Source organism: Pygoscelis adeliae, unplaced genomic scaffold (genome assembly GCF_000699105.1).
Source record: "Pygoscelis adeliae isolate BGI_AS28 unplaced genomic scaffold, ASM69910v1 Scaffold65, whole genome shotgun sequence".
Classification (NCBI taxonomy): domain Eukaryota; kingdom Metazoa; phylum Chordata; class Aves; order Sphenisciformes; family Spheniscidae; genus Pygoscelis; species Pygoscelis adeliae.
Genome location: NW_008824864.1, coordinates 3286395 through 3311933, shown reverse-complemented (window position 1 = coordinate 3311933; position 25539 = coordinate 3286395). Strand labels below are relative to the sequence as shown.

At 44.5% G+C, this 25539-nt stretch overlaps 1 protein-coding gene across 1 annotated transcript in view; it reads right to left on the bottom strand.

Moving 5' to 3' along the window:
• Positions 1-1983: 1983 nt before the first annotated feature.
• LOC103917237 (potassium voltage-gated channel subfamily KQT member 1-like) overlaps positions 1984-25539 on the bottom strand; it is a 531450-nt gene continuing 507894 nt past the window's right edge. The window contains exon 16 of the mRNA XM_009324351.1: positions 1984-2139. Coding sequence (XP_009322626.1) covers positions 1984-2139 — 156 coding nt within the window. The remainder of the gene's footprint in view (positions 2140-25539) is intronic.

The window sequence follows — 25539 nt, the reverse complement described above, 5'->3', positions numbered from 1 at the left end:
TTCCTCGGTCCACAAAACAGTGACCACACATACCCCTCACACAAATCTCTGTAGTGTACCAGAAGGAAGTTTCACCTTGTATCGGCTATAGAAGTCCCTGAGCCCTTCTGCTGAAAGCTGCATTGCTTGTCTTCTGAACCTCTGTGGCAAAGGGATCCCCAGGAGATTTTTTTACCTGTGGCTGATGAAAACAGTACCTACCTTTGGTGTCCAGTTGCCCATTTAGCTCCAAGTGGCCAATGAGGTTATATGAAGGACCATTGCAGAAGCTCATGACCCTGACTCAAAGTCAGGAGCAACTCAATGCTCTGACAATGATTATTTACCATTTTCCCATGTTACATGCTGTATTTGGTCATGTTCAGTAACTCTGTAGTAATCAGACAAGATGGAATGGTGGCTTGTCAGCTGATTTAATTAAAACCACATTGCTTTTTTTTTTATTGCCTCTCACACATCATTAATATTCTGTCTAAGACACGCCTGCAATCTAAAGATTGGAATCAGTCTCATTGTGCTCTTTCCAAGCTTAAATTCCCAGACACACAAACCTGGGATAGAGTTTTAAAGGGACAGGTAATAGTTAGAAGCTAATTTGATTACATTGAAATGGACCAGTCATTGGTCCAAATAAATGCTTATTAAGGGACCAGTCTTTCAGGTTGCTTTTAAATGCAGTGCAGGCTTTGCTTCCATAGATATGAGTGGGAATAGAACAGATTTAGGATTTCCCAGGAATCAGGTCTTTGCTCTGCAGACTTCTGCTCATTCAAATGGTTAGTTATGCAAATACATTAAAAAGACTTGAGTAAATAACACTGCACCCTTTTTAGCTTGGTTTATTATTTACATATTTAGCAACAGTGTTGTATCATCCCTTTTCTGGAGTGCCAGGTAAGATCCATTTCACAGTGACAGTATATCAGCCAGATATGCACTTGATTTACAACCAGATTATAAGGAAAAAAAAATCTAGCATTTAAAATTATATACAGCAGTTTATTTAAACAGCGATTAACTTTCATCAACAGTATGTGCATTTTTGTTTTAAGAAACCCTGCCACTCTCAACCACAGCTGCAGCCCTCCTGCAGCACCCTGTTACTCAGTGACTTGAACCGAGCTTTACAGATATTTCACAGCCAATTACCATACAGGTTTCTTATGTTAAAATTAAGGGAACCGGAGTCAACAACCACTGCTGAATGAAGGTAAAAGCTTGAGAACATTTTGCATAACAGTCATCAGCGTAGCTGATAGCTATTACAGTGTTCTTGTGCAGTAAGCCTACGCAGATACTATCTCTCTTGCCTGTCTGTTCCAACATGCATCTCATCTCATTTGCAACCCTTTGCTTTAATTAGCTGAAGTCTTTGCTTCAGTCTTTCATATGTCAACCAGCCTGTGTACACTTCCATATTTTTAATCAGTAGCCTGTTGTTTTTACTTTGTCATTCGCACTAGCATATAAATCTGCCCTTCTTATGATCCTCACTGCTTGGTAGAAGTCAAAACATGCTGTTTAATTTTCCTGTTCACTGATTTCCATTTGTTTCATGTTCAAATGCTGGCTCTTTTCCCCCTTTTGGGCATGCTGTGAGCATTAAACTTAGTGATTAAATGCCAAAAAAACAGTCCTTTTCCCCTTCCGCACCCACAAATGGGTCATCCTAACCCTCGCTTGGATGCTTACTTCAACAGAGTGCCCTGTGCGTGTGCAGTCAGCCTAAATGGGGCTAGCTGCATGGGACCACCATAGGCTGACAGAGGTTAGCTAATGATGGCTAATAAACCAGGTGCAAAACTTATGTGCTCTCTTAGGGTCGTGACTGGCTTCTTGCTGCTGCTTCTCATTTTTTTATTTAATCTACTACAGCAGAATATTTCGTTTCACCCATGACACAGACGAATCCTGAGACACCAAGACTTAAAAATAACTGGACGTAAAAGAATGAGAGGGTGGCATGTGGCTGTCCTCCGGCTTTCAAATTTTCCGGTTCACTGGGGGGGAATCCGAGGTTGTCTGTAGCTGTCTGACAGATGGGGTGGCTGGCCCTGACATCTGTGCCTGTGGCTGATCCCCGAACTGAGCCTGGAGCGTGTTCAGGATGTCATCTAGCTTCTGGTCCATCTGCATGACCTGTTAAGGAATCAGAAAGCAGATGAGCTGTCAAATGGTTGCACATGCTTCTGGTGAGAGGCACTCACTAGCCAAAAGCTCTGGGAGGATAAAGCCTGGCAGGAAGCGTTGGCATCTGAGAACCACCAGTTCCTCCAAGTTTTGTCTAGCCTGTTGCTGTAGAAAGGTTGAATGATGCTACGAAGTCACAGGGGAGGGTGTAAAGCCATGTGAAGTGGCAGCAGAAGGACAGGACATTGGTGGCCCGAGCATTGGGCCACTTGAGTCAGCCATTTTGTCTCTCAGTCTATTCCCAGGGTTGCCAACTTCTCTTGGTGATGATGCATCCTGCAAATATCTGCCCCGAAACTCTCTTTTGCTCTTCGGTTTATCGTGAGTGTTTTTTCCCACTACCTCTCCCAGTGCTTCACCACCCTTAGTTGTAGGACATCATGCTTTCCATTACTGTCTTGGGAAATGAAAGAGCTCCCCTCCCTTCACCCTGTAAATAGATGCCTCTGTGATACATGTTACAGTCAGAGATCCTACCAGATACGGTGTTTATTCCCATGCATTGTTAGGAGGATAAACTACTAAAAACCACATAATAATACCAATGACTTCATTAAAAAAAGAACAACCATTTTGTAGGAAGCTTGACATGCTAATCCCTCCTCTCATGTCTTTCCTTTACAGCTGAAATTTCTCAGGCATAGTCCCTAGGCAGAGGAGTCTTTTCTAGTTATTATTACTTTTAAGCAGGGAAAGGCAAACCTGGATTTTTAAAGGGACACTGCTCTCATACTTTCTACTGCTTTTTGAAATCCTGGCCTTTATCTAGGAGCCCAAAGCAGGCATTATCCTGTTGTGCTGGCAGGGCTTGCCTTCACTGCAAATGGCATCCCGCTCACCTTAGCATCAGCCAGTGGGACAGGCTGAGGACTGTTGACTGCTCTACTTTGCTCTAAAGGCAAAACTGTGGCCAGCATCCTGTAAGCAACTGGAATCGCTTCTAAGGATGCTTGAATACAGTGCGGCTTTGTGTAATAGATGAGTCCAAGAAAAATGAGCATTTTGAAGAACATTGGATGGTTCACTTTACAGTTATCTGCTGTGAAACTCTGAGCCTCTGAAAACTGTGATCTGTCCCAGTGGGTCTAATAAACTTTGATAGCAAACCTTTTAAAGTGATATCAGATCTAAACTGAGCTTTCATTAAAAAGGGAGACAGAGAGAATAGGGGGGGGGGGGGAAGAGAGGGAGAAGGATTCCAGCCTTTTCCTGTGCAAAGATAACTTTGGAAATAGCCATTGGCAGCATGGACTGAAAGTTTAGCAGGCTGAGATTGCTTTAAAAACCAAGGCAAAGAAAACCACCTTATCCGCTTTCCCCTCCTCTGCCTTTTCTCACTCCAAGTGTCTGCTCCCCTGGGGGCCCCTCAAACCTCAAGGTACCAGGAGCTTATTCAAGTTATATCATTTTGGCAACCACTATTCTCTCCTATATACAACCTGCTGGAGGAAGGGGGACTGGAGTATCTCTTCTACCTCGTGAAGGGAGAGATGTGCTCCTCTCTCTTTCATTTCTACTTTCATGACTACTATCTTCTAGTAGCAAAATTCCCTCTCCCTGTCTCTTCTTTTGTGTGGGTGTGGGTTATCTGAGGCAGTATTTTCAAGCAGCAAGGAGGCAGTATTTAGAGTATGGGTTGGATAGTATAGCCTTTCACTACAATTTCTGCCTGAGTGCTTTCAGGTGCATGGCTGGCACTGCCTGAGCAGTGACCAGGGTGGGCAGGGCAAGGTGTGTGGGCATGGGAGGATGGGGGCTGCTCACTGCAGCACCCCCTGGGTGCAGGGCGGCTGGTGCCAAGCCTGGCTTGGGATGAGTCACTCTCCACCAGCAACTCCAGTAGATATTGATGCTCTTTGGTTGAGGGGAAGGGACCCTGGCAGAGGCTGTGTCTGACCTGCCTGACCCCACACCACCAGTAGCATCTCTGCCTTTTCCGGTATCTAATGAGCTGCTAGGAGAAAGTTGTTGATACTGCTGTGGCAGGTCTCTCTCTCTGGTGTGGTCACCAAGAGAAGCACTGACAGTGCTCTCATCTTGGGCACAACAGCTACATATTCTGCTCAGCATTAAATTGGTTGGAAGTCTGGAAGTCACTAGAGGTTTAAGGGTTAAGCAGCATGGAATTAATTTAAAAACCACAGCCTTTATTTTCTCCTCCATTCTTGAAAAGCCTGTTTGGCTGATGCTGGTAATGACTCAACAGAATCTTTCTTAAGCAGAAATGTTGCGCAGAGCAGAAATTAAAGCAGAACTAATACATTACAGTAGGGTAAAAAGAGGTGTAGGCAGGGAAACGGGATCAGGCAGATGAAAGATCTTTTGGGTCTTTCTTTTGTGAGTCTTTGTTGATTTTGATCTGCACACTTGATCTTAGATAAGCTATGCCTGCATATTCCATATCATTTAAACTTGCTGTGTTTCTCTGTATTTTGCCAAGTCAGTGAAAGAATGTGATGGGGAATAATTTTATGCACTTTTCTTTCCAGGACAGGAGGAGGGTGGAGAACGTAAATATTCATTTGTAGGGAGGGAAAAAGAGAAATTCATACATAAGGGAGTAGATTACAGTATACTTCTGTCACACCTTCCACACAAGGATCTGCAAATATTTCCTGAACATTAACAAACAAAGCTGCTCAGTTCTTCTGTGTCAACCATATGCATGGGAGGGTTTTAATGGCCATTTTTGAGATTAGAAGTAGGACCCTGCAAAATTAAGCGACCCGTAAGAAGATGTAGTCAGTGGCAGATCTCTTCTAATCCTTAGCTTTGTATTTTATACACAGGATCAAGCCACCACTTTCTGGCTTCAGATGCTCCAAAATATGCCTTACTTTGAACATGCAACTAGGCTGGTAAAACTTTAGTCGGAAAGACAAATTCTTAAGTACCTTGTCGAATTGGAGCCTATTAAAAAGGGGTCAAATTTGGAGCTGGTTAACTGTGATTAAGGAGTGGCAAAAGGAGAGGTGTGGACAGTTCAAGGCTTGACTGAAGTCAGTAGGATGACTTGCAGGGTTAGAAGACTTTTCACAAGCGTGAAGGTTTTTCACAAGAAAGTCCTGGTTTTAGGTTTCTCCAAAACCACCTAGCAGCTATTACTTTCCTTAAGCCCAAACAGAATGAGTTGCCAGTTTTGAGTAACACACCCAGGCAAGTGCACGGGCAAAGGGTTAAATTGTGCAACATGTTTTTCGGCTGAGTAAAGTGAGAAGCCATCCGGGGCTGGCCGCAGAGTTTCCAGAGAGATGTGATATGCCCCTCGCAGGCTCGGTGGAGACAGGTGAGTTTGGCAGCTGTCCACGGGCAAATGGCAACAAAACTTCTGTTCTCCCACATCACAAAAGCGCTCCGGAGATGATCTATAGAATTGTTAAAATGCTTTTATATCCTTTCAACTGCCCTGTAGAAAGGAGACTTGCAAAAGCAGTTTAAAATATTACACCGTTGTTATTGGGGCTATGAGGTGAGCTGAAGGAGTGTTGAAATGTATATTCATTTTAACAACCCCCTGTGAAAAGGGGCTGAATTCCATGGTGACATGCAGGACTGGTAGACAAAGAAAATGTCTTCCAACCAGCTCCAGGGAGTCACAGCAAGCCCTGAAAGAGAACTGGGTCGGTCAACCTGTGGGACGCAGGGTGTCCTTGCCCTTCACCTTGAGCACCATGTTGGCTTTCAATACCTATGTGCTATTTGAGGTTGCTTTTAGGCCTCTGTTTGTGAAAGCTGGTGTCTTGACCCTTTATCTAAATACCCCATTTTACCTCGGGCTCCTGCTGCAGAAATGCCTTGTGGAGAAGGGGACCCTAGGAATGGCAGCAGCATGGAGAAGGAGGACTGGATTGTGCTGGGGATTTGCCACATGCTGGACAGATTCCTAACTCCCCTGAGGGCTTTTTTCTGACATGTTTTGCACATGCACAACATAAACAAAATGCATGTGTGGAAAACTCAGTTGGAGTAGCCACATGGTCTCCCTCAAATCCTCTCACTTTAAGCTGGAAAAATCCCTCCCCACAGGTTGTGCCTATCTTTTTAATATGATTTCTGGAGGCTGGGAAAGCCAGTATCAATTATGTGCACAACACACTGACTTGAACTATTTCCAGAGGAGTAGCAGAAGGGGAAGATGGTCTGCTGGAGCACTGAAGTAAATCTGTAAACCCACAAACACACTCGTATGTTGCTAAGTAGGTGGAGCTTTGTATCAAAAGCTAAACCTCATAAATCAAATAAAGTTGCTGTCATCTCCTTAAGGCTCTGGTCTCTTCCTTCCTGTAGCAGTCCTACACGAACTGATCAAAATGGCTGAGCTGTACAGCCTTCATGCGGTTATCTGCAACATGTCTGGGCTGCTGGTACCGGGGATGCAGCATGAAATGGAGGAGCGAGAGAAGGCAGCCCAAATTTGTGTTACCAATCAAAATGTCATAGAGCAACAATAAGTTCTGCTTTTGGTTAAGCTGGATTGAATTTGGCTTCCTGTTTGCCTCACTCAAGTGGGGAAAACTATGAAGCTGTGCCCACAGGACAGCCCAAGGTGTCGTGGCAGGGGTGGAGGACTGTAGGAGCTACTGCACTGTTGAGCCCCATCCCCTGCTATTGGAGCCGCTGTACGATGGGTGCTTTGGTTCTGGAAGCCCCACAAGACATCCAGGCTTCCTCTCCCCGACATGCAGCCCTCATCCCACAACAAACTGCAAACCTAAGCACAGATGACCAAGAGGCACAAAGCACAGTAGGCCACAGGAGGTGAGCAAGGGCATTCCCAGAGTGCCTGCAAGGTGTTATGTGGTATTTTCCAGCTGCCACTGCAAAGTCAACCACCTCTGGGGCCAGAGCTGCCATGGCAGCTGCCCCAGTGCATGCAAACACAACATCCCAGCCCAGGGTTTCCAAACCACCAGAGTCCTCAGCCAGCCCACTGAACACCCCTTCTCTAGCAGTGGCCCACCTCTGGGCTCACAGGCTTACCACCACCTGGACATGCCCCCCCCAAGACCCTACCATTTCCCCTGTTTCCAGCCTTTGCTGCAGCTCCTGGCTCCCAAGGTAGCTAAAATGAAGCTGGATCCACCTGCTGCAGCTCTGACTTTCAAACACTTCATTTGAGGGTTTTAACACCAACTGCTTGGAAAAGAGTTGTCTGATGGGTAGGATTTATTTTGTACGGAGAGAAAAGTGTATGTGAACCTTTGTCTGCCATGAGCTATTCTACCTGCATGTACTTATTTCTGAATATTCCCAGCTTGTTATCTGTCATAGGTCACCTAAGGTCTAGTTCATAGGAGAAAATGGTATTAATTTAGTAAAATCAGATGTGATTTAGTTGAACTAGTGCAATCCATTTTATGGATGCTTCCATTTCTGACTCGTGTAACATATTGATTTAGCTTAAGCTCGTTATCCAGAAATTCGTGCCATTTTCTCATGTTGACCAGGTCTGTCACACGATTTTTCTTTTCATACCAGATGGTCGACTGATTTGATTAGATCCTGTAAAGCCTATGTTTAGCTTTATATGCACATCTGGTCTTGTAGCTTCTTTCTGCCTACAGTTACACCCAATTATTCAAACATACTAATTGCCTATCGTACGGTTCGAAGTCTGAATTGTTTATTTTAGGAATCGCTTTATTTTTTAGCATGTCCGTGAGTGGATTTATTGCTGTGCAGAGACTGCTGATTCTGGGAAGGGAAATCTTTTCTTTACAGCACTGCATACAAAACTGCCTCCCTCTCACCTTGCGTGTCCCCTGTTAGAGAAATTTCACTGAGGTGAAGTGCTGAAGCCACTGAAACATTTTTTTCTTCTTTTTAGCATGGCCAGACAATGTGAACGTTGATGTAGCCTGTTGGTAGCTGTCTGTGAGGAAGCACATGGACACGCCAGCCATAGAGACCACAACTAGCTTGGGGAGATTTCTCTTGTGCAAGGTGCGGCTGTAGTGCAGCCTCTGTGAGCCTGGTCCAACAAAGTGCTTATGGATGTGTTAGCTTGAAGCATGTGAAGAGTCTTGCTGAGTTCACCAAATATTTAAGTGCTTTGCTGGACTGGAGCCAGAATGGTCAACAGTTTGCAAGACTACACCTTTAGGATAAGCTTTCGGAGTCTCCTAAAGTACTCATACACACATATGCAGAGACATATATCTACACCACCATTTTTTAAGTCTCTGAGCAATGATAAATGGCATCTACCGTGGCATCCTTTATGAAATGACTTTGGCATTAATATTAGCAGAGAACTGGCAGCTTGTCTCTCCTCTTAAAACAACAACAACAACAACAACAACAAGAGGATTTTGATGAACAGGCTCCCATTAACTGACTGTTTTGGGGATGAGTTGTAACAGATTTGGAATTGGCCTGATTCCTAAAACGATGCTGTATCCCAAAGCAAGGTTGCCAGGTGGCACGTACACAGGGAAACATCTCACTGTGGTATGTCAATGTCTCCTAGCCAACTGCCAGCACTCCCTGCCCCAACACTGAGCCGTGCAGCTCCTCGCTTCATTCTGCTGAGGGTGCAAATAGCGCGGAAAGACCAGCTTCAATCAATGGGAGCTTTTGCCACTAACCTCAGAGGTCAGGTAAACAGGTAAATGAGTAGAAGCTACACAAAGCGCACTTCCATGACAGCCTGTTGTTCTGGCAAACCCAATTCTCCATGAACACCAAAAAATATATAAACCACCAGACTGTCTTGTTTGACTTATTCCGTGTACCCCTTAGCAGATATCGGTTGTTTATTTTCATTCCATGAAACTTATCTAGATAAGTCCACAATTTTCCAGGCCTCCCTTCCTTTATTCCAAACATCCCCACCCATTCTTAGGTCAGGTGTTATAACCTTTGACGGCCTAGAATATAGTAATCTTTATTTTAAGTATAGCTTCATTTGTTTTGGTTTCCATCTACCTTTCCTGTTTAAATGAAAACACAAAGGTCTATCCCTCTGCACTTTGTTCCTGGGGTATTTCCTGTTGGTAGCCTTTTGGTGAGCATTATATTTTTATATTTCCTATGCCACAGTTGCACTGATGAACCTCTGCAGTAAGATCTGTGTTTGTGGTTGCTGATTCTGGTGTAAGATGCCGTTTGCTTAATCGCTAAGCAACTGTCAAGAGTTCAGCCCTGGCTTTCTAAAGCAGGCCTGGTCAGCACGCAGATTATGTTAGCGGTGTTACTGCTTTGGGGAAGGTGTGATTTTTTTTTTTTTAAATGAATCCTGGCTTCCTAAGTAAATGAGGTTTAGCTGATGATGTATCTGTGTATATGTTGCCACAGAAGCTTTGGAGTAAGCTGACCAGCTTCAGACACATTTGCCAGAGAGACAGAGTCCTTACAGATAAAAAGTTTGGACAGATTTCTGAAAGTCTGGCACTTGTGCAGAAGACAGACATCCAAATTAGTGCCTCATTGAAGGAAGGACAGAAGAGGAAGGTGAACTGTATTATTAGACCCTGGAGAATCCACACAGGATGCCCTGACCACAGGAAAAGCTTTATTCAGCTCTTGCCCCTTATTAGCCTCAGATAATGAACCACAAAATACAGAGCCACAGGAAACCAGGCAGCATAATTTCTACTGCTCCCAGAAGTACTTGTTTCTAGCTGAAAAAATTCAAGTGGTGCCACTCTCTGAATGGACACAACCATAACTTTCCACAGCCGCCATTATGCAGCAGCACTTGGCTGCTGGGTGTGCTGTAACTACTGAGGGAGTTTGTCTCATTTTAGCTGTATGCATAAGCACCTGTGTGTCTGTTTGCAGCCAGTGCTTTGAAATGTTTGGTTTTTCCCCAGTTTTCCCCCGGTAGGTAAATCAGTCTTTGCAGAACTCTCTTGCTCTTGATTTACATACATAAATGGTTATTTTTGTTGTTGCAGGACGTTTCATTCTTCACCCTCCTCCAGATCCTGCTCAGATCCTCCCTGTAATCTTGCCATCTCTCTTTGCGACATCGCTCTTCAGCCACACCCTGGATGACGTACTACCATTTCTCAGCTCATTATATTGTGTGGCTACAAGTCCTGCTGCAAAACCAGCGTGGAAAGAAACAACACGCAAAAATAACAAAGCTAGTCCAGCCTCAAAGGTGGATATGCAGCTACTGTGAGTCACACCTTAATTTCACAATAAAGCAACCTTGGAACTTATGCTCCAAGATGCTGATTAATTTAATTTTTAAATCTCTAAACAATACTGGACAGAGAGAAACAAGGAAAAGAAAACGCAGCACTGAGTATTTAAATGGTGCCAAAGGAGCACGGAGAAAGAAATGACCTTAGCCTTTCACTAGATGGATGTGAAAGCTCAGCATTTTAGATGGGTGTGATGAACTCGGTATTTGTGCCTCACCTAAGCCTTTGAAGAGAAGGTACCAAGTCTTCTATGCTCTGATTGTTTTGCCTTTACTTTTGCTTTTTTGAGCTCTATTAAAAATCCTCCATGAGAACAAAATCTAACCCCACCAGCCTCATGGCTAGATAGGCTTGACCAGTTACTGTAATGGGGAGGACATTTTGGGCTGTGCTGCAGCTGGTTTGTTTCTTTCAGCTTAGTTGCAAGGATTACTTATTGATACTGAAATCAGCGGGCAAATTCACTTAATCCAGGTCTACTGACCTGACATCTAGCTAAGCTAGCATCTAGTTAGCACAGATGATGAACTGTGTATGACAAGGTAACATTTATATGCCTTATCACAAGTTTTGATACACAGCTGCCCTCCATCAACACTCACGCACACAAAAAGCTTTACTTCAAATTATCAGTCAATCTTTTCTTATAGGTTGGCAAGAAAGGCAAAGAGAGAGGGAGAGAGGGAGTGTTATTATTGGGAGGAGCACAGGCATTATGGTGATGGCGATCTAGATAGTAAGACATGTAGGTACTAGAAAAGTTCCAGGCAGTTCTTGTACGACTAGACCAGGACTTCATAAACCCAAGCTCCAGTCTACTCCCCAGCACAGCCTTCTTGCATTGAGGACAAGTCACTTTCTGGATGAGCCTCATCAATATTTGTTAACCACATGAATCAAACAATCTGCCATTTCTTATCTTTCTGACATGAAATCACATGCAATCGGGTAGGTTTCAGTCTCGGTACAAAGCAGAAGACACAGAACTACAAAAGATAAGAGTAATCTAAAATGTTGACTGAAATGTTGGCTGTAGGAAGGAAGGAAGTTGCACTGGAAAAAAGATCAGTCCCTGTTGGAAGAGGACAGGAGGAGAGAAGATGGTGGTGCTCCTTTGTCTTTCCTACCGTTGGCTCTGTGAGGATTGAAATGGACACGGCAGAGCAAGGCTTGAAGTGTGGCACGGTGGTCATGCCAGGAAAAAAAATTTAATCGGGAAGCAAAAGGATGATTGTCTAGGGATCAGAGGGTGTCACTGGGAGGCCACCGTCTGCGCTTCTGTTTTCAGCTCTGCGAAAGAATCGTCATACCATTTTAGCCAAACCCTGTAGCAAAACTAAGGGCTGCTCTGTGCGCATATTTGTGCTGATGTCAGGAAATCGAGCCTACCATATGCCTTTCATTGTTCCAGGGAAACCTGTGCCTGGACACTCATTTTGGTGTCCCCTATTTCAGTGAAAGAGATGAAGTAAGCTCGATAGGAGCTAACTCATAAGGGTCTTGGAAAGTGAAAACTGTGCCTTTGTACTATGCGCTGTTGAAAAGGGTGAATGAAAACTTCTGCCCTTATTTCTTCTGTACTCTGCATGGGACAAGTCTCTAGGGTCACCTTTATGTAGCAAGTTCACTGAAACTCTCACACCCTTTGAAGGATGCCGCAAGCCTTGCTTAACGCATGCAACACAATTTGAGGAAGAAGCTACAGAAGCACAGCGCGGTGTTATGTATTTAAATCATGAGGATTACAAAACACCATTGTTTGCCCATTAAAACACAGAAACCCAAAGCAAGTAAAATATTATCAGACAGTGCTGACTGAGGGTGTAGCAGTTCTTGATTCTTACTGATTCCAACATGCTTTGCTGAACCCTTTGGTTTTAGCCTGTCTGGCTTATCTGTCATTTGATGGATTTTACTAGCTTGCTTGTGTATACCAGGCCTGATTAACAGCACTGCCACACACATATTTTTAATGAATCCTTGAAAAAGTCACAGCGAGTGGGTGGACTCAGGACTGTCTGGTCCGGTTTTGCAGCCGCGGTGACCTGATGCTTGCGGGTGTCTGTCTGTCTGTTCAGCCATACCAAGCCACAGCATTCGGTCCCAGACCAGCAAAAGCCACAAGCCTAAACTGTGCAGGAAAAGCAACTACGCAGCAAGAAACTGTTTGTGACTTGAGCTGAGATTGCTCAGCACCTGGAAGGGTCTGAGCAATACGTGGGGTGTGACAGCATAAATCAGTGCATAAACTGGCTATAGCTATAACAACTGTGGATGCAGAACATCAGAAGAGATTGCAGGGAGAATGAATTTGACTGGATTTGTCTTTTTTCTCCTTCCCAAGCTAGAGAATTAATTGCATAATACATTCTGTAGCTAAAGAGATGTCCACGGGCATTTAAAACACTGACTGAGAATAGGAGACTGAGTAAAGCAGCTTTTCCAAATCCAGAATCTCAATGGTAGACATTTTCCATTTCTTTTGTGCTTGAAAAATAACAGAGAAATTTGAAAAATCAGCATGACTACATCCCCAGGGGAGACTCAAATAAAGCATTAATTAAAGTAAAGAAAGGGAGGTGTCTTATTTGAACTCTGCTGAGCTAGATGGATTACCTATGAAAGCTGGCATTGACAGGACAGCTGTATGAAGAAGCCTGTGGCAGAAGTACTGGTGTCTTATACAAACAACAGGAGACAGGGCAGGAGACGCAAAGCCATAATTGCCAGATAGATTTATTCCTCATGAGGCATATGCTAAGTCAGCAGAAACCTGCTTCAGTTTTCTGTTGCAAGGCACTGCACTGTTAATTAAGGAAAAAAATTCAGTTATACCTACTATTGCTCTTACAGCTCTTTAGCTTTACTGCAGGGAATACTGCTGGGGAGAAGAATATTATAGATCTTGCTCAGAGAAACAATCATTTTTCTCTTGCATGTCTCTTTCATATATCTTGCAGAGAAAAAGCACAGCAATAAAAAGGGACATGTATTAACATGAACATTGAGGTGTAGGAATATAAGAATGGCCTGGTGAGATTTCACTGTCGCAACATTTAGTAAAATAATTTAAACCGGTGCTGCAGTTTAATTAAGATTTTGGGTTACTGGCTTTTTTGAGGTTCTAGAGGTAGAACTGGGAAGCCATGGAGGTCTTTACACAACTTTCTGCCGTGGGGGAAAAACAGACCTTCTTTAGGTCAATAAGCTAAAATTAATTAATAAAATAGGTACCGGTTGGGACTACCGAGAACCCCACAGATTTAATTGCCTAGCTTCACATCTATTTGCTCTATATTACTTCTACTCACCACGAACTATGACTTTGATCTACTAACTCAATATAATCTATAATAAGTCTAAGCTGTATTTAAAAATGCCTGGGTTATTCGTTGTCTGCAATGTTTCTCATCCCTTTAGAGCAAGCTTGTTTAGCTCCATATGGAACTAGTTATCAGTGAGAAGGAAAATAAGATATTTATCTTTTTGCTAATTAATACTTTAGAAAGCTTTCACTTTCATGTTTTGATGCATATTAAAAATCCCAGTTGTGACTGGGTGCTTCTCTTTCTGCACCAGTATAGTGTAAACCAAAAATGACCATCACCATGAATCCATGACATTGAGGCTCTGGTTTTGGCTGCCTGACCACTGTGCTTGGCTTCCTTCACTGCATGCCCAGCCCTGAAACCAGGATGAAAGAGCATGGTTAAGCCCTGCTGCTGCTGAAAGGCATGGCCCTGCCCATTCCAGCTGCACCCTCCTGCCCTCCCTGTGCTATACAGGTCCATGGTCCAGCCTTGGCTGGACTCAGGAGCAAGCCCAGGAGAGCTGTGCAGCACAGCAAAGACTACCCATGTAGGAGAGCTGCCTCCAGCCTGGATCCCAGGGCTACGGATGCCTCCTCCTCCATGCTTAAATGACTCTTTTACTGCTTGCAGGTTACACAGAAACAGAAGGGAAAGCAAAAGCCCTAAGTGAACTGGGGTCACATGCTGTGCTCCAGCTGAGGCACTGTGTACCCCATCAAAAAAGCTGTGATTCTTTGCCCTGCTTTCCCTTATCTGTGGTATAGTCAGCTGAAATGTCCATTGTAAGGCACACAACTGCTTCTTTTCTAGGAATTTGAGCTAAGGTTTTAATTACTGTTAATAAGGAAGTGGATTTGCTATTCTGCAAACCGATTCAAAATAAAAAAAATCCCCCAGACCATGCCAAACTTGGGCAAAAGCAAATAATTTCTTTGCCATGAAATCTAAATTTTTCCCTTTATTATTTGCTAATAATTTGCAGAAGACAAAATCACTGTGAAATGCATGCCCCCACAACTTTTCATTTTTAAAAACACTGAAATACCTCCATTCAAGTCTTCACTTGTTTTCACTTGTTGTTCCTAAAAAATTCATCAAAGTCAATACGATTTTCTGTAATACAGCAGGTCCTGCAAATTTTGCCAGGGAAGAAGCATTTCGATGTAAAATCTCCTGCCAGCTCTAGTTCAAACACTTGTGATTTAGCATACGCCAAAAGCGCACGTGGCCTTGCACAGATGGACAGCGCAGGAGCCCCAGGAGCCAGCCTCACTTGCACAGCCTAGGGAGAAGTCTGGCAGACCTGCAAGCCAGGAGGTCTCTACTCCCGTGAGATATTGGATGCTCTGGTAGGGGCACCAGGCCATAGCTGGCACTCTGCTGAGCCCTGCAACGGGCAGGTTCGTTTTGGTACTCCCCTCCTCTCCTGGTAATGGAGGGAGACGTCTGCACCTCCTCTCTCCTGGCCAGAGCAGCTGATGTGCGTTGTACTACCTGCCTGCTGCTCTTTATCACAGGCAGGGGGTGGAAGTGGCTTGATTCAAAATAATTTTGTATGATGCATTTACTGGCAGCCAGATATTTTAAAAGCTCTCCTATACCCTGCTAGCCCCAGGTGGAGCCCCCGTGTACATCCCCCGGGTGCAGGGTTTCCCCCAGTCTGAGGAGGCTGTTACTTCCCCTGCCTCTCTGATTTCGGCCCTGGTGCATGGTGTTGCCCCACTTACCACCCTTGGGCCGTTTGGCTGCATAAGCATCATCACTATTTTGGAGCTGGTGCCCTTCACCTCTAGCCCCAGCCCTTACAAGAGAGGCAGAGGGGAGCAGGAACCATGCACGCAAGGGGGTACCACTGAAGACTTGCACATCTGTGCTGCCAGCCAAAATACCGTGCCTCCCCCCAGCCTCCTGCTCGTTGTTTCCCTCCCCACGGCCTTCCCCGGGGACTCGGGCGAGCAAGGTGAGGGATTACTCAGCTGAAGGCGGTTGTGGTGCTACACCCCGGGGCAGAGAAAAAGCCTCTGTACAGGATTTCGGACGCGGTTCTGTTTACCCGCAGCAGTCGGGCATCGCTGGCGAATGCAGCAATCTGAAATATGATTTTAAAGCCAGCCGTGGCACTCAGAAGTGGATCTGCACGGGCAGCCGGGGAAGATGAAATCCTCTTGTTAGCCACAGGGCAGCGTGTTGTGGCAATTAGTATGTTAAGCAGAGCTGAGAGAGACTTTTGTAATGAAACCGAAAACTTGGCTGGCCCCCCAAAATCTGCAAAGGTTCAAGAACCTTTCAGTAAACCTGGATTGAGCCTTGGCAGATTTATAATTTCAAGGAGGAACCGTTAAAAACACCCTGATTTGTGCACGGTTTTGAGCCCAGACCCGGCCACGCTTGGCACTTCGGGAGTTTTGCTTTGGGTTTTTTGCATACAAATCAAAAACACAATGTAGACTCAGCAGGGAGGAACCGATGCAAACCAAAACTGCTGAGTTTTGCACAGCTCTAATTATAATCTCTTCACAGTCCTGGTTTTATTTATTATTATTTGTACTGTGGTAGCAGTGCGGGGCTCCAACCAGCTTCGGGGCCGCGCTGTGGTAGGTGTTGTAAAGGCAGAAGAAGGAGGCAGGATCCCCGGCCTGAAGAGTTTATAATCTAAATAAACAAAATAGATAAAGAATGAGAGAAAGACATAAAACACGTAAGCAAAGTGATTAGGGGGTGTTGGCAAGACAACTGCTTTTTCTTAGCATCTCTCTCACCCACATGAAATTGTGCCTATTTACCCCATAAACTCTTTGGGGTCAGGGTGGCATTTTCAAAAATGTGGAGGGAGATGGGATGCAAGAAATTAGTGGAGAAATGGAGGTGCTGGCGGGTGGCAGCGGGATCGGCAGCCCCTAGGGCAGCACCGCCAGATTTCGGGCAGGGAGGGTGGCAGTGGAAGGCAGGCGATGGGGAGACCGGCGGGGGGGAGGGGGAGGAGACAGATGGCACTCCCTAGCTTGGGTCAGGTCAGAAAACCCATCGCATCCACCACGATGACCTGGGACAAGTCACCGGGCCGCTATGTGCTGCAGTTTCCTCTAGGGTTGAGCAGGGCTAAAAATATTTCCCTATATGGCATAATTCTTCCTCGATGTAAACTGCTTTGAGATACTCAGGTGAAAGGTGCTAGACGAATGCAAAGATTTATTTTTCATAAACCTCCTCACATATTCTTTTCACTGCCAAGTCAAGGCCTGAAGCCAGGAATTTGAGAGATGCATATATCTCTCTCACTACATATATATATATATATATATATGAATATAAAATACATTTATGAAAGAGGCCAAGGTACATTTTTTAGAAATGAAGCCTTAAGTTAGATTTCCTAAATCTATATATAGGAACGTAAATGAACGGCCAGATTTAAAATCAGGACAGTTACTTCTTTAAAACTGGGTTCAGGAGTCTAACTATAAGTTCTTACTTGAAAATGTTGAGCCACAAGCTAGCTGGAAATTTCATATCTTAAAAGGAGTTTGTAGTGTCTGGGTTTTTTTTTTTTTTTTTCCTTCTAGGATTTAGGTGAAGGTTTGGGCCGGTTATTTTATCCCAATTATTCACCATTCTGCAACTATTAATTAAAGCAAACAGCTCTCTGAAGCTATTTCTCACAACGGGGAAGATTTATATCTTGAAACTGAAGCCTGTTTTCTCACTGCGTCTATTTTCTACACTGCATAAACAACCAAGTTTGTTATTGCAGCAATCACCAGCGCGAGCTCTCAGAGCTCCTTGCCAGGCTTGTGATATTTATTGTTTGTTAAGCCCCAGCTCCTGGAGAGAAGTGATTAGATGAGAGCCTCAGTTTGCAGTTAAAAAATGATGTAACTTTGCGCTGGACCACAGGGCTGGTGAGAGAAACAGGAAAACATGAGCAGAATGTATAGTCAAGGGTCCAAACATCAGAAAGGCGGGCAAAAAAGAAAACCCCACATGTATTATTATTTTTAAAGCCTAAGGACTCTTAAGCCAACCTCCCCCTTTTTGGGGGGGGGGGGGGGGGGCTGACTCATGTCTTCTGACTGCCAAAGCATGGCCATGGTGGGGGTTACTCATCGCCTTATAGCTGCCCCGAGGTTTCTCACCGAGGGGCTGCTCACCCCTCTGCTGAGCTGCACGTGTTTGTTATCACTGGGTGTTGGGCTCCTGCCACTTTTTTCCTTTTAAAACAACCTTACTGAGGCATTCGTTTATGAAAATATCCTGCGCAAGGAATTACATGGACTTGGCAAATAGAGACAATAGGTCAATTTCTGGCCCTCCCAAATCTGACAGGATCCCTTTAGCTTTCAAAAAAAGAAGAAAAACAGAACTATTAAAAAGTCTCAGCTGCCAAACAGTCAGTAAGTCTATAACAATGTAAAACAAATGTAAACATTATATGATGAAATGCATTTTTTTAAAAAGCCCTCTTTTCTCAGCAGTTAGATGGGCTTTATATACAATGGGAAGATTCATTCCTGAAGGTAGCTCCAGCGTATGAAACAAACCCCTACGTATCACAGTCTAAAATATCTATTTTAAATGAAACAGCAACTGAGCCATTGCCTTTACCTTGGGAAAAGCTCATTCAGCCTCCTGATTTACGAAGGCTGTACTTCTCGCTGCTCTGCTCCCTGCCTTGCCGTGCCCACAAACCCTCTGGGGAGAGGAGAAAAATATGTCTGCAGTGAAGGAACCTAGCTATTACCAGTGTAACTAAAGGACATTAATAACGGAAAACCAACGCGAAGAGCACAACAAAAACACAAGCAGGAGAAAAATGAGTATGTTTGTGTGTGGAAAAATAGCTATACAAGGTTGTGGTTTAAGACATGTGAAGGCCTGGCGTGCATTGTTCACCAAACTATGGATGGGAGCTGGGGATGCAAGCGGGGGTCCGTAGCCAGCTCTGGCTGGACCCTGCGCCCACCCATGCCCGCAGGCATGGAAGTGAGCACGGAGAGCAACCCCCCCCTCTGCTTTCTCACTATTACAGCCCTGAGGAAAGGTCCTCTTGACACCCAGGGTAATGCCACTTTCTTCTACCCAGTTTCTTCTCCACGTGGTGGAATCTCAGCTGGACGTACTGGTATTGGTTCTGAATGAAGTGCCTGCTTGGGTGCTTGGGAGGAAGGAAAGGATGGGAAGATGATACCACACCTTTACACAAAACCTCATGACTGTAGTCACAGGTGAATTGCGCTGCTCAAAGAAAGCAGAGGAAAGAACAAATCACCCTTGACTTCCCCTCTCCCCTTGAATGGGTCCTTGCTGCAGACAGTGCACTTGCCAGATGCCTGCAATAGGCCTGCAAACCAGCATAATATTCAGCTTATTGCTGCTGGATGTTCTCCTTCCCTTGCCACCGTGGACACTGTCTGTAGAACATGGCAATAACCTCCGTACACCAAAGGCAGGGTGGATCCCAGAAGAGGCAGTAGGGAGGAACGTGGTCTTTTCAGCTGGCTGCATGTACGGTCTATAGTCATGTTGCAATTTATGGGGTCTACATTTATTCATTTACATGGGTACAATTCACACCTCTCTTTAGCGTGCAGTTAAACCTGAGTTCTAGTTCAAAGTGTGGCTTCAGGGATCAGGACAGTTATAGACCAGCAACAGATGCAGACAGTTACAGCTTAGAGGAGAGAGAAATCTCCTCTTGCATGAGTGAATAAATGCCAGAATATCCTGAAATCCTGCTATTTACCAGAGAACCTTGCATTATGAACATTTGTGGATCTCTACTGGGGCTAGGGTTAGGCATGCAATAATGAACCGGTATTGTCCTTTCTGTTTCACACACACTTCGTGAGCTGGTGGAAGACAAATGTTGGATACACTAGTGCCATCAGCTGCCCCAGTACAATTCAGGAACGTCATTCTTTGTATTCCTGCTTATAAACCAGCAGCAGACCCTGCTGCCAATAAACCATAGCAATAGCTGCCTCACAGGTCATCATGACTACAGAAGAGCAGGCTGCTTGCCAACACCAGACAACTTAGCCACCAGTCACGGACGCTCTGGGATAGCAAAATTCTCATGGGCAATGGCAGCCCCTCCTGAACTGATGTCTTCTCCCACTGGGGTGTCCTGAGGCTGAAGGGTTAAGGCATGCTTCCCATTCTTCTGGAGCCACAGCCGATCAAACCAAGGGTGCAGGCTGATACAGTCCTACTATTTTGTGCTTGCTGCTCTGGTCCAGAACAAGTCAGCACTGGGGTGTCCACAACTGGTAAAACCTATGTCAAGTGTCTTTGCTCTGCCATGTCTCAGATTCCGTGAGCTGCTAGGCAGGCCCACCATTGTCTTCTTACGGTGACAAGGTAGGGCTGAAGTGGCCTTCAGCCAAATCATCACATACCCAGTGCTCGTGTCCAGAGAGATAGATGTATGAAGGTAAACAGCTTGAACAACTGGGTACCCGCTGGAAGGAAGGACATGTCAAACCAGAGCTTTCTGTTTTATTACTCTTCTGCAGATAGATCAAGGGAAAAAGGCAAGTACCCCACAATAACTTGGAAAATACCTCAGCACAATGCTCAAGTCTGTGGGATGTGCCCTCACAGAAAAGCCCATCACCTAATCACCCTGTTGTCAGCCCATCACCCTGTTGTTGGCACAACCGTGCAATTAAACTTAAGCACCACTTAAGACTTTGGAGGCTTAAACTCAAGAATGACGTGCCCAGACAAATTCTGCTGTAAAGACAAAGTCAAAGTGACTTAGGCAGATCTGTAGATCAAAATGGAAATGCCCTCACTGTACTGATTACTTATGCCATTTTATTTTGTCCTTCACTTTTGAAGAGAACTGTTGTGCAAGCAAACAGAGCTTCAGTTTTCTTGTGGAAACTCCTGACGCCAGTGATCCTCCACTTACATGGAAAGCAAAGCTATGTGTAAGTCATAGGGTCAATTTGTTTACCTTGCCTGTGGCAAGAGTTGAGTTCATCAGGTTAATTTCAGTAGTTGCTAAAAGGTCTTGAAATTTTTTCTGGTGTCATATGGCTTTTGCCTTTTTTTCAAAGCAGGGGGTAACCATGGACTGTTCAAAACATAATGAAGTAAACAACATTTTTCTGCATCAAGCTCATCCTGAAAATTAATTCATTTGCATTTCTAGCCCTTTCAAGTGAAGGGAAGTCACACAGATGTGAGCAGTGATTTAAGGATTTTAAGGGCTATGGTTCACATCATCCAAAATTGATTCCAGGACTACTCATTCACAGAAAAGGGAAAAATGAAGGTGGACATGCTGGTGTGTTGGGAAAAATGGGGGATTTTTAATTAAAAAAAATTATTTTACAGCTGCTGTTATTTATTTAAGTTCAAAGCCTCTGGGCACATCCACAGTCCACACTGATCTGTTGTGAATTGCTGCTTTGTTGCTGGTTCTAGCAAAGTTGATTTCATATTGCTGAGTCATCTAATGGGTTTGGATTACTCTTGTTATCCTTTCAGATAACGGACCATTGAGCTTGCAAACAAGTTCGCTGTCTGCTACCATCAGCTGATTTACTTCAGATTTCTAAAATTGAGTAGTTCTAGTTCTTGGGGTTTGTGCGTATAGGGAAAGTGAGAACTTCATGAAAATCAGAGCAGCAAAATACGCTGTTGGTCAACAACCAGCACGTCTTAAATGTTCCTAATGAGAACCAGTCCTGTATACAGGAACGAGTTAATCCTGAGATAACTCTCTTAATAATTTGCTATTAACCGTGGCTATTGATTCTTGTGCCTGGCCTTAGGTGAAGTTGCTATGTAAAAAAACCACAGTGGCAATAGCAACAAAGTACAGTGTTTTCTGGCAGACTCTGCAAGCCCCTTCAATGCAGGAAGCAATAGATTATAAACAAGTTTTATTTTAATCCCTGCAGGACATATTGTGAGAGTCCAAGAACAAGACCTATTTTTCTCAAAGCCCTCTAGAGAAAAAAGTTCTTGAGATCCCAATACAATATCAAAGACATCAGCCAGTAAAGAAAAACTATCTGTTCCTGGCAAGACATCAAAACATTTCCCACAAGTTTATAGTTGTCCAACTGATCATCAAAGAAAAGAGTTTTGGTTGGGTTGGGGACTTTTTAGTGCCAAGAGGTGTTATTGATTCTGAGATGCCTGGTATTTTCAAGTATGCCAGCCAAAAGACTGCTGAGGGAACATAAATGGTCCTTACTATGTGAAATGTGTTATCTCTGGGCTATTTTATGCATAAACTGGTCTTTCTGTGAGCAAAATGTTTAGTGGTGTGCCCAATGCAAGCAGCTATTGTGCACACAGAAGCTTCTATTTGCACGTCCCACCATGCACACAAAAAGTGAGCATAACTATATCTCCTGTGAAAAAAACTAATGTCTAATTCTTAAAAGTACATGAGTCCATTAATTTCTACTGTGCTTACCATGAACACATCACAATGGTTTATTTTCACACTTTTTTAGGTAGGGAAATATCTTCCTCTGAAGCAATGAGAGATTCAGTGGCAGAGATAATTCGTGGCTTAGCTGTGAAGGGATCCAGGAGCCAGTCTTATCATTTCTCATTTGTAATACCGTAAAGCAGAGGAGCTGAAGTCATGGGACATGGTCTTCCTGCGCCACATACAAATGCAGAAAAAAAAGCCCTACTCTATATGTCTGTATGACTGAAGCTTCCACAACATTAACTGTGCCACTGGATGAATCTAAATTTCTAGCTATCCTAGTAAACACTCTGAGTAGAAATGCATGATTTACCAAAAATGCAGTGCTTTCGCTGATTTAGCTTCTGCCAAGTTGATGAGGAAAATAATGGCGAAACTGTGTTTATGCCCGTATCAGTGGAGCTAACCAGAGCTTATGGCAGCAGCGGTTCTGGGAAGTGCGGACCTAAGGAAGCCAGCTTTCCTGTGGCATTGATGTCTGGATACGTGGGTTCTCTCTCTCTTTTCTTCTCTCTGTTCCCATCTCCTGCCCCTCTCGCTCTGCTGTCCCCAGGCCAACGACAAAGGGCTGATTGAGCTGCAGCGGCCAAGGGGAGCAGCTCTGCTCCCCATGCTGAGTCACCAGCAGCGAGGGACAAATGCAAAGGCCCCGCTGGCTTGCTTGTAGCTGTCATGCGTGCTGGGCTGGGAGCTGGGGTTTCAAACTGAGTGGAGAGTCAAAGAAAAGAAGCCAAAAGCAGGAAGGAGTCTTCTGGCTCTAAATTAAACCTTCATTTGGAAGGTCAGCTGCAAATGCTTCAGATCTCCTAGACAGTCATGAGGTCAAGCTGTGGCTGGGAAACTATCAGCTACGGCCAGGGCTGTGCAGGAGGGCTCTTGAGGGCTCTCTGCTGAACAGTGCTCCTGCCAGTGAGAAACACGGTGTCTCTGGGAGGACAAGCACAGGTATTTTGGCAAATCTTCCTTGATGTCAGCTTAGGATTTAACTCAGATGATGCTCTAAGGCCACTTCCCTCTTCATGCACAGCCTTGCCATCCAAGCTCAATTTATGGTCCATATTTGCCTTTCACACAGGCTAGCAGTGTGTCTACTTCTCTGACATGACCAAAGCGGTCACTTGAATGCTGATAATCCCCCAGCCAGAAAGGCTGCAGGTCCTTCCCACTACCTCTCACAATCCCCCCCCTTCCCTCTGACCCTCCCACAAGTCATCAGGGGAGCCACCTCAGTTCCCAGCAGCGCAAAACAAATGCCTTCTTGGCAATACACAGATGTTAATGAAACACCATATGGAGGCTCATACTTGCACGTGACTTTGCAGAGCTGCTGGAGTAACCGTAACCACCTGCCCTAACTCTGCAGCAAACTCATGGCCACCGCAGGGTGCCTGTTACCCTTCTGTTTGCTCCCCACAGACCTTAGTCCTGGTCCTCATCCCTCCTGAGCTGGAAGTGCTGACGCTAGACGGCTGTTCGGACTTCTGCACTGCCGCAGCTGGGCGTGAGCAAGCCCCAGGCCAGCTGCACAGGGCAAGCCCACAGGAAGGCTGCTCCCAGCGCAGTTGGCCCAGCCACCGAGAAGGATCCGTCCCCCCAACTGCTTTGAGCATGCTGAGCTCCTGAGCCACCACCCGGCACAACCCACCTTAAATATGTCCGAGACAAAATACCGGCGGTCCCGACATTCAAAACCTGTCACTTAAAGGTCATGCTCCCATAGAAACGATGTTCTCAGTGAGGCTGCAGCCCATCTCACTTCAGAAGAGAGGAGATTTCAGAAAAGCTCAGCTCTGACAATGGGCAACGCTTACTTGAAGCACTGCCAAAAATTTGACGAGTTGTTATTATTTTTGCAAAGCTCCTCTGCCATAGCTGCCCTGTCATCCTCTTAAATGCAAATGTTTCTGTCATCTGTCACAAAGAGTGCTGCCATTTTGCTGCAGCGGTAGGAAGCTCAGGCTGTTGAGATAGGAGCTGGAGTTTGGCAGGAGATCTGTGTGAGTAGGGAGTGAAAAAAAATCCCAAGGTGGAAACACGCCAGTAGGAAAATTACAGTGTACTGAGAAAGTGGCGGTGCAAAATTTATGAAAGCAAGGGGGCAAGCCCTTTTCAAATGTCCGCCCTTACAAGAGTAAGGTAAAAGCAGATGATTTGCTGGGAAGTTAGACTGTGTGGTGTGAAAGCCAGTTCACGGAGGTCACTGCTTTTAGGCATGGCAGAGAGTTTTGTAAATGGCATGAAGCAAATCCCAGCTTCCAAAGCAGAGTATGCAGTTTTGCAGATTGCTGTGCACGCTGACCCTCAAAACTGATTTTAACTGTATTTCATCCTCGGTGAGTCAACCTGCATTCCGCATTTTCCCATGGAATTCCTGGGAAATCAACACCATGGAGAAATTCAGCCAGTGATTTTCACAAAACTGTGTCCTATGCGAATAACGTCTTTGCAAGGGACTTAATGAGATTTTATTTTGCTGCACAATTTTTTTCATGTATGCTAGTCATGTGAAATTGTAAATTACCCAGCTCTGGATATGCAATACTAAAATAACAGAAGGGTTGAAAAATTTTTCTGTAAATGGTTTTGACTGAATTATACTGCTTACTGATTTGTTTTTAGTGATGTAAAAGGTATTCAGAATTTTCTACTTTCCTTTTAAAAACAAAGTGCAGTTAACACCCTAAATTTCCAGCCTTTGGTTTTTTTAAAGCCTTTTACTGAAAGTGTGTTTATTTTAACCAAAGACTCTTCTAAGGAATTAAAAAGTTAGTTTCAAGTTTTTATTAAAAAGGAAGAAAATTAATAGAAAATCGATAAAAATAAGGGATCCCTCTCCACTCTGCTGTCCCATTCATAATTGCCTCTTTTTTTTAATCAGCTCAGCAACAATGACAAATAAAAGCCTGAATCCCAAGCATCTGTGACTTAAACCAACAACATGGCATGACGAAGTGTGCAATTACACTAGATTTGCACACTTTTTAAACAGGCAAAAACTCTTGGCTGCTTGCCACGTCTTACAAGGTAGGAGGGGGGTCCATGGATACCTCGAGGTGACTGCTGGGGGTCTGCCCAACCACCCACCCACCTCGATGGGTGCAGGCTCAAGTTACTTGCCCTGCCTTTCCACTTGTGCTTTTAATACTTATGGCATGTATATATACAGCTTTCTCATTTGCCTGGTTTAACAATGCAACTGGCTACAGTTTTCACATTTTTCTTTATGATTTAAAATGATATTTTTATTTGCCCAACAAAGTTCTGAATGCGGCTTAATCCTCCCCACCCCTGACCTGCGTTCTCTGTAACACAAATAATATTTAGGATTCAGTTCATACTCCACCGGGTGAATATAATCAAAGTCACTGCAGGCTCTGATGCCGGGGAGGGAAAAAATCCAAAAACAAAGTTTAAAAACCCCAAACAAGCC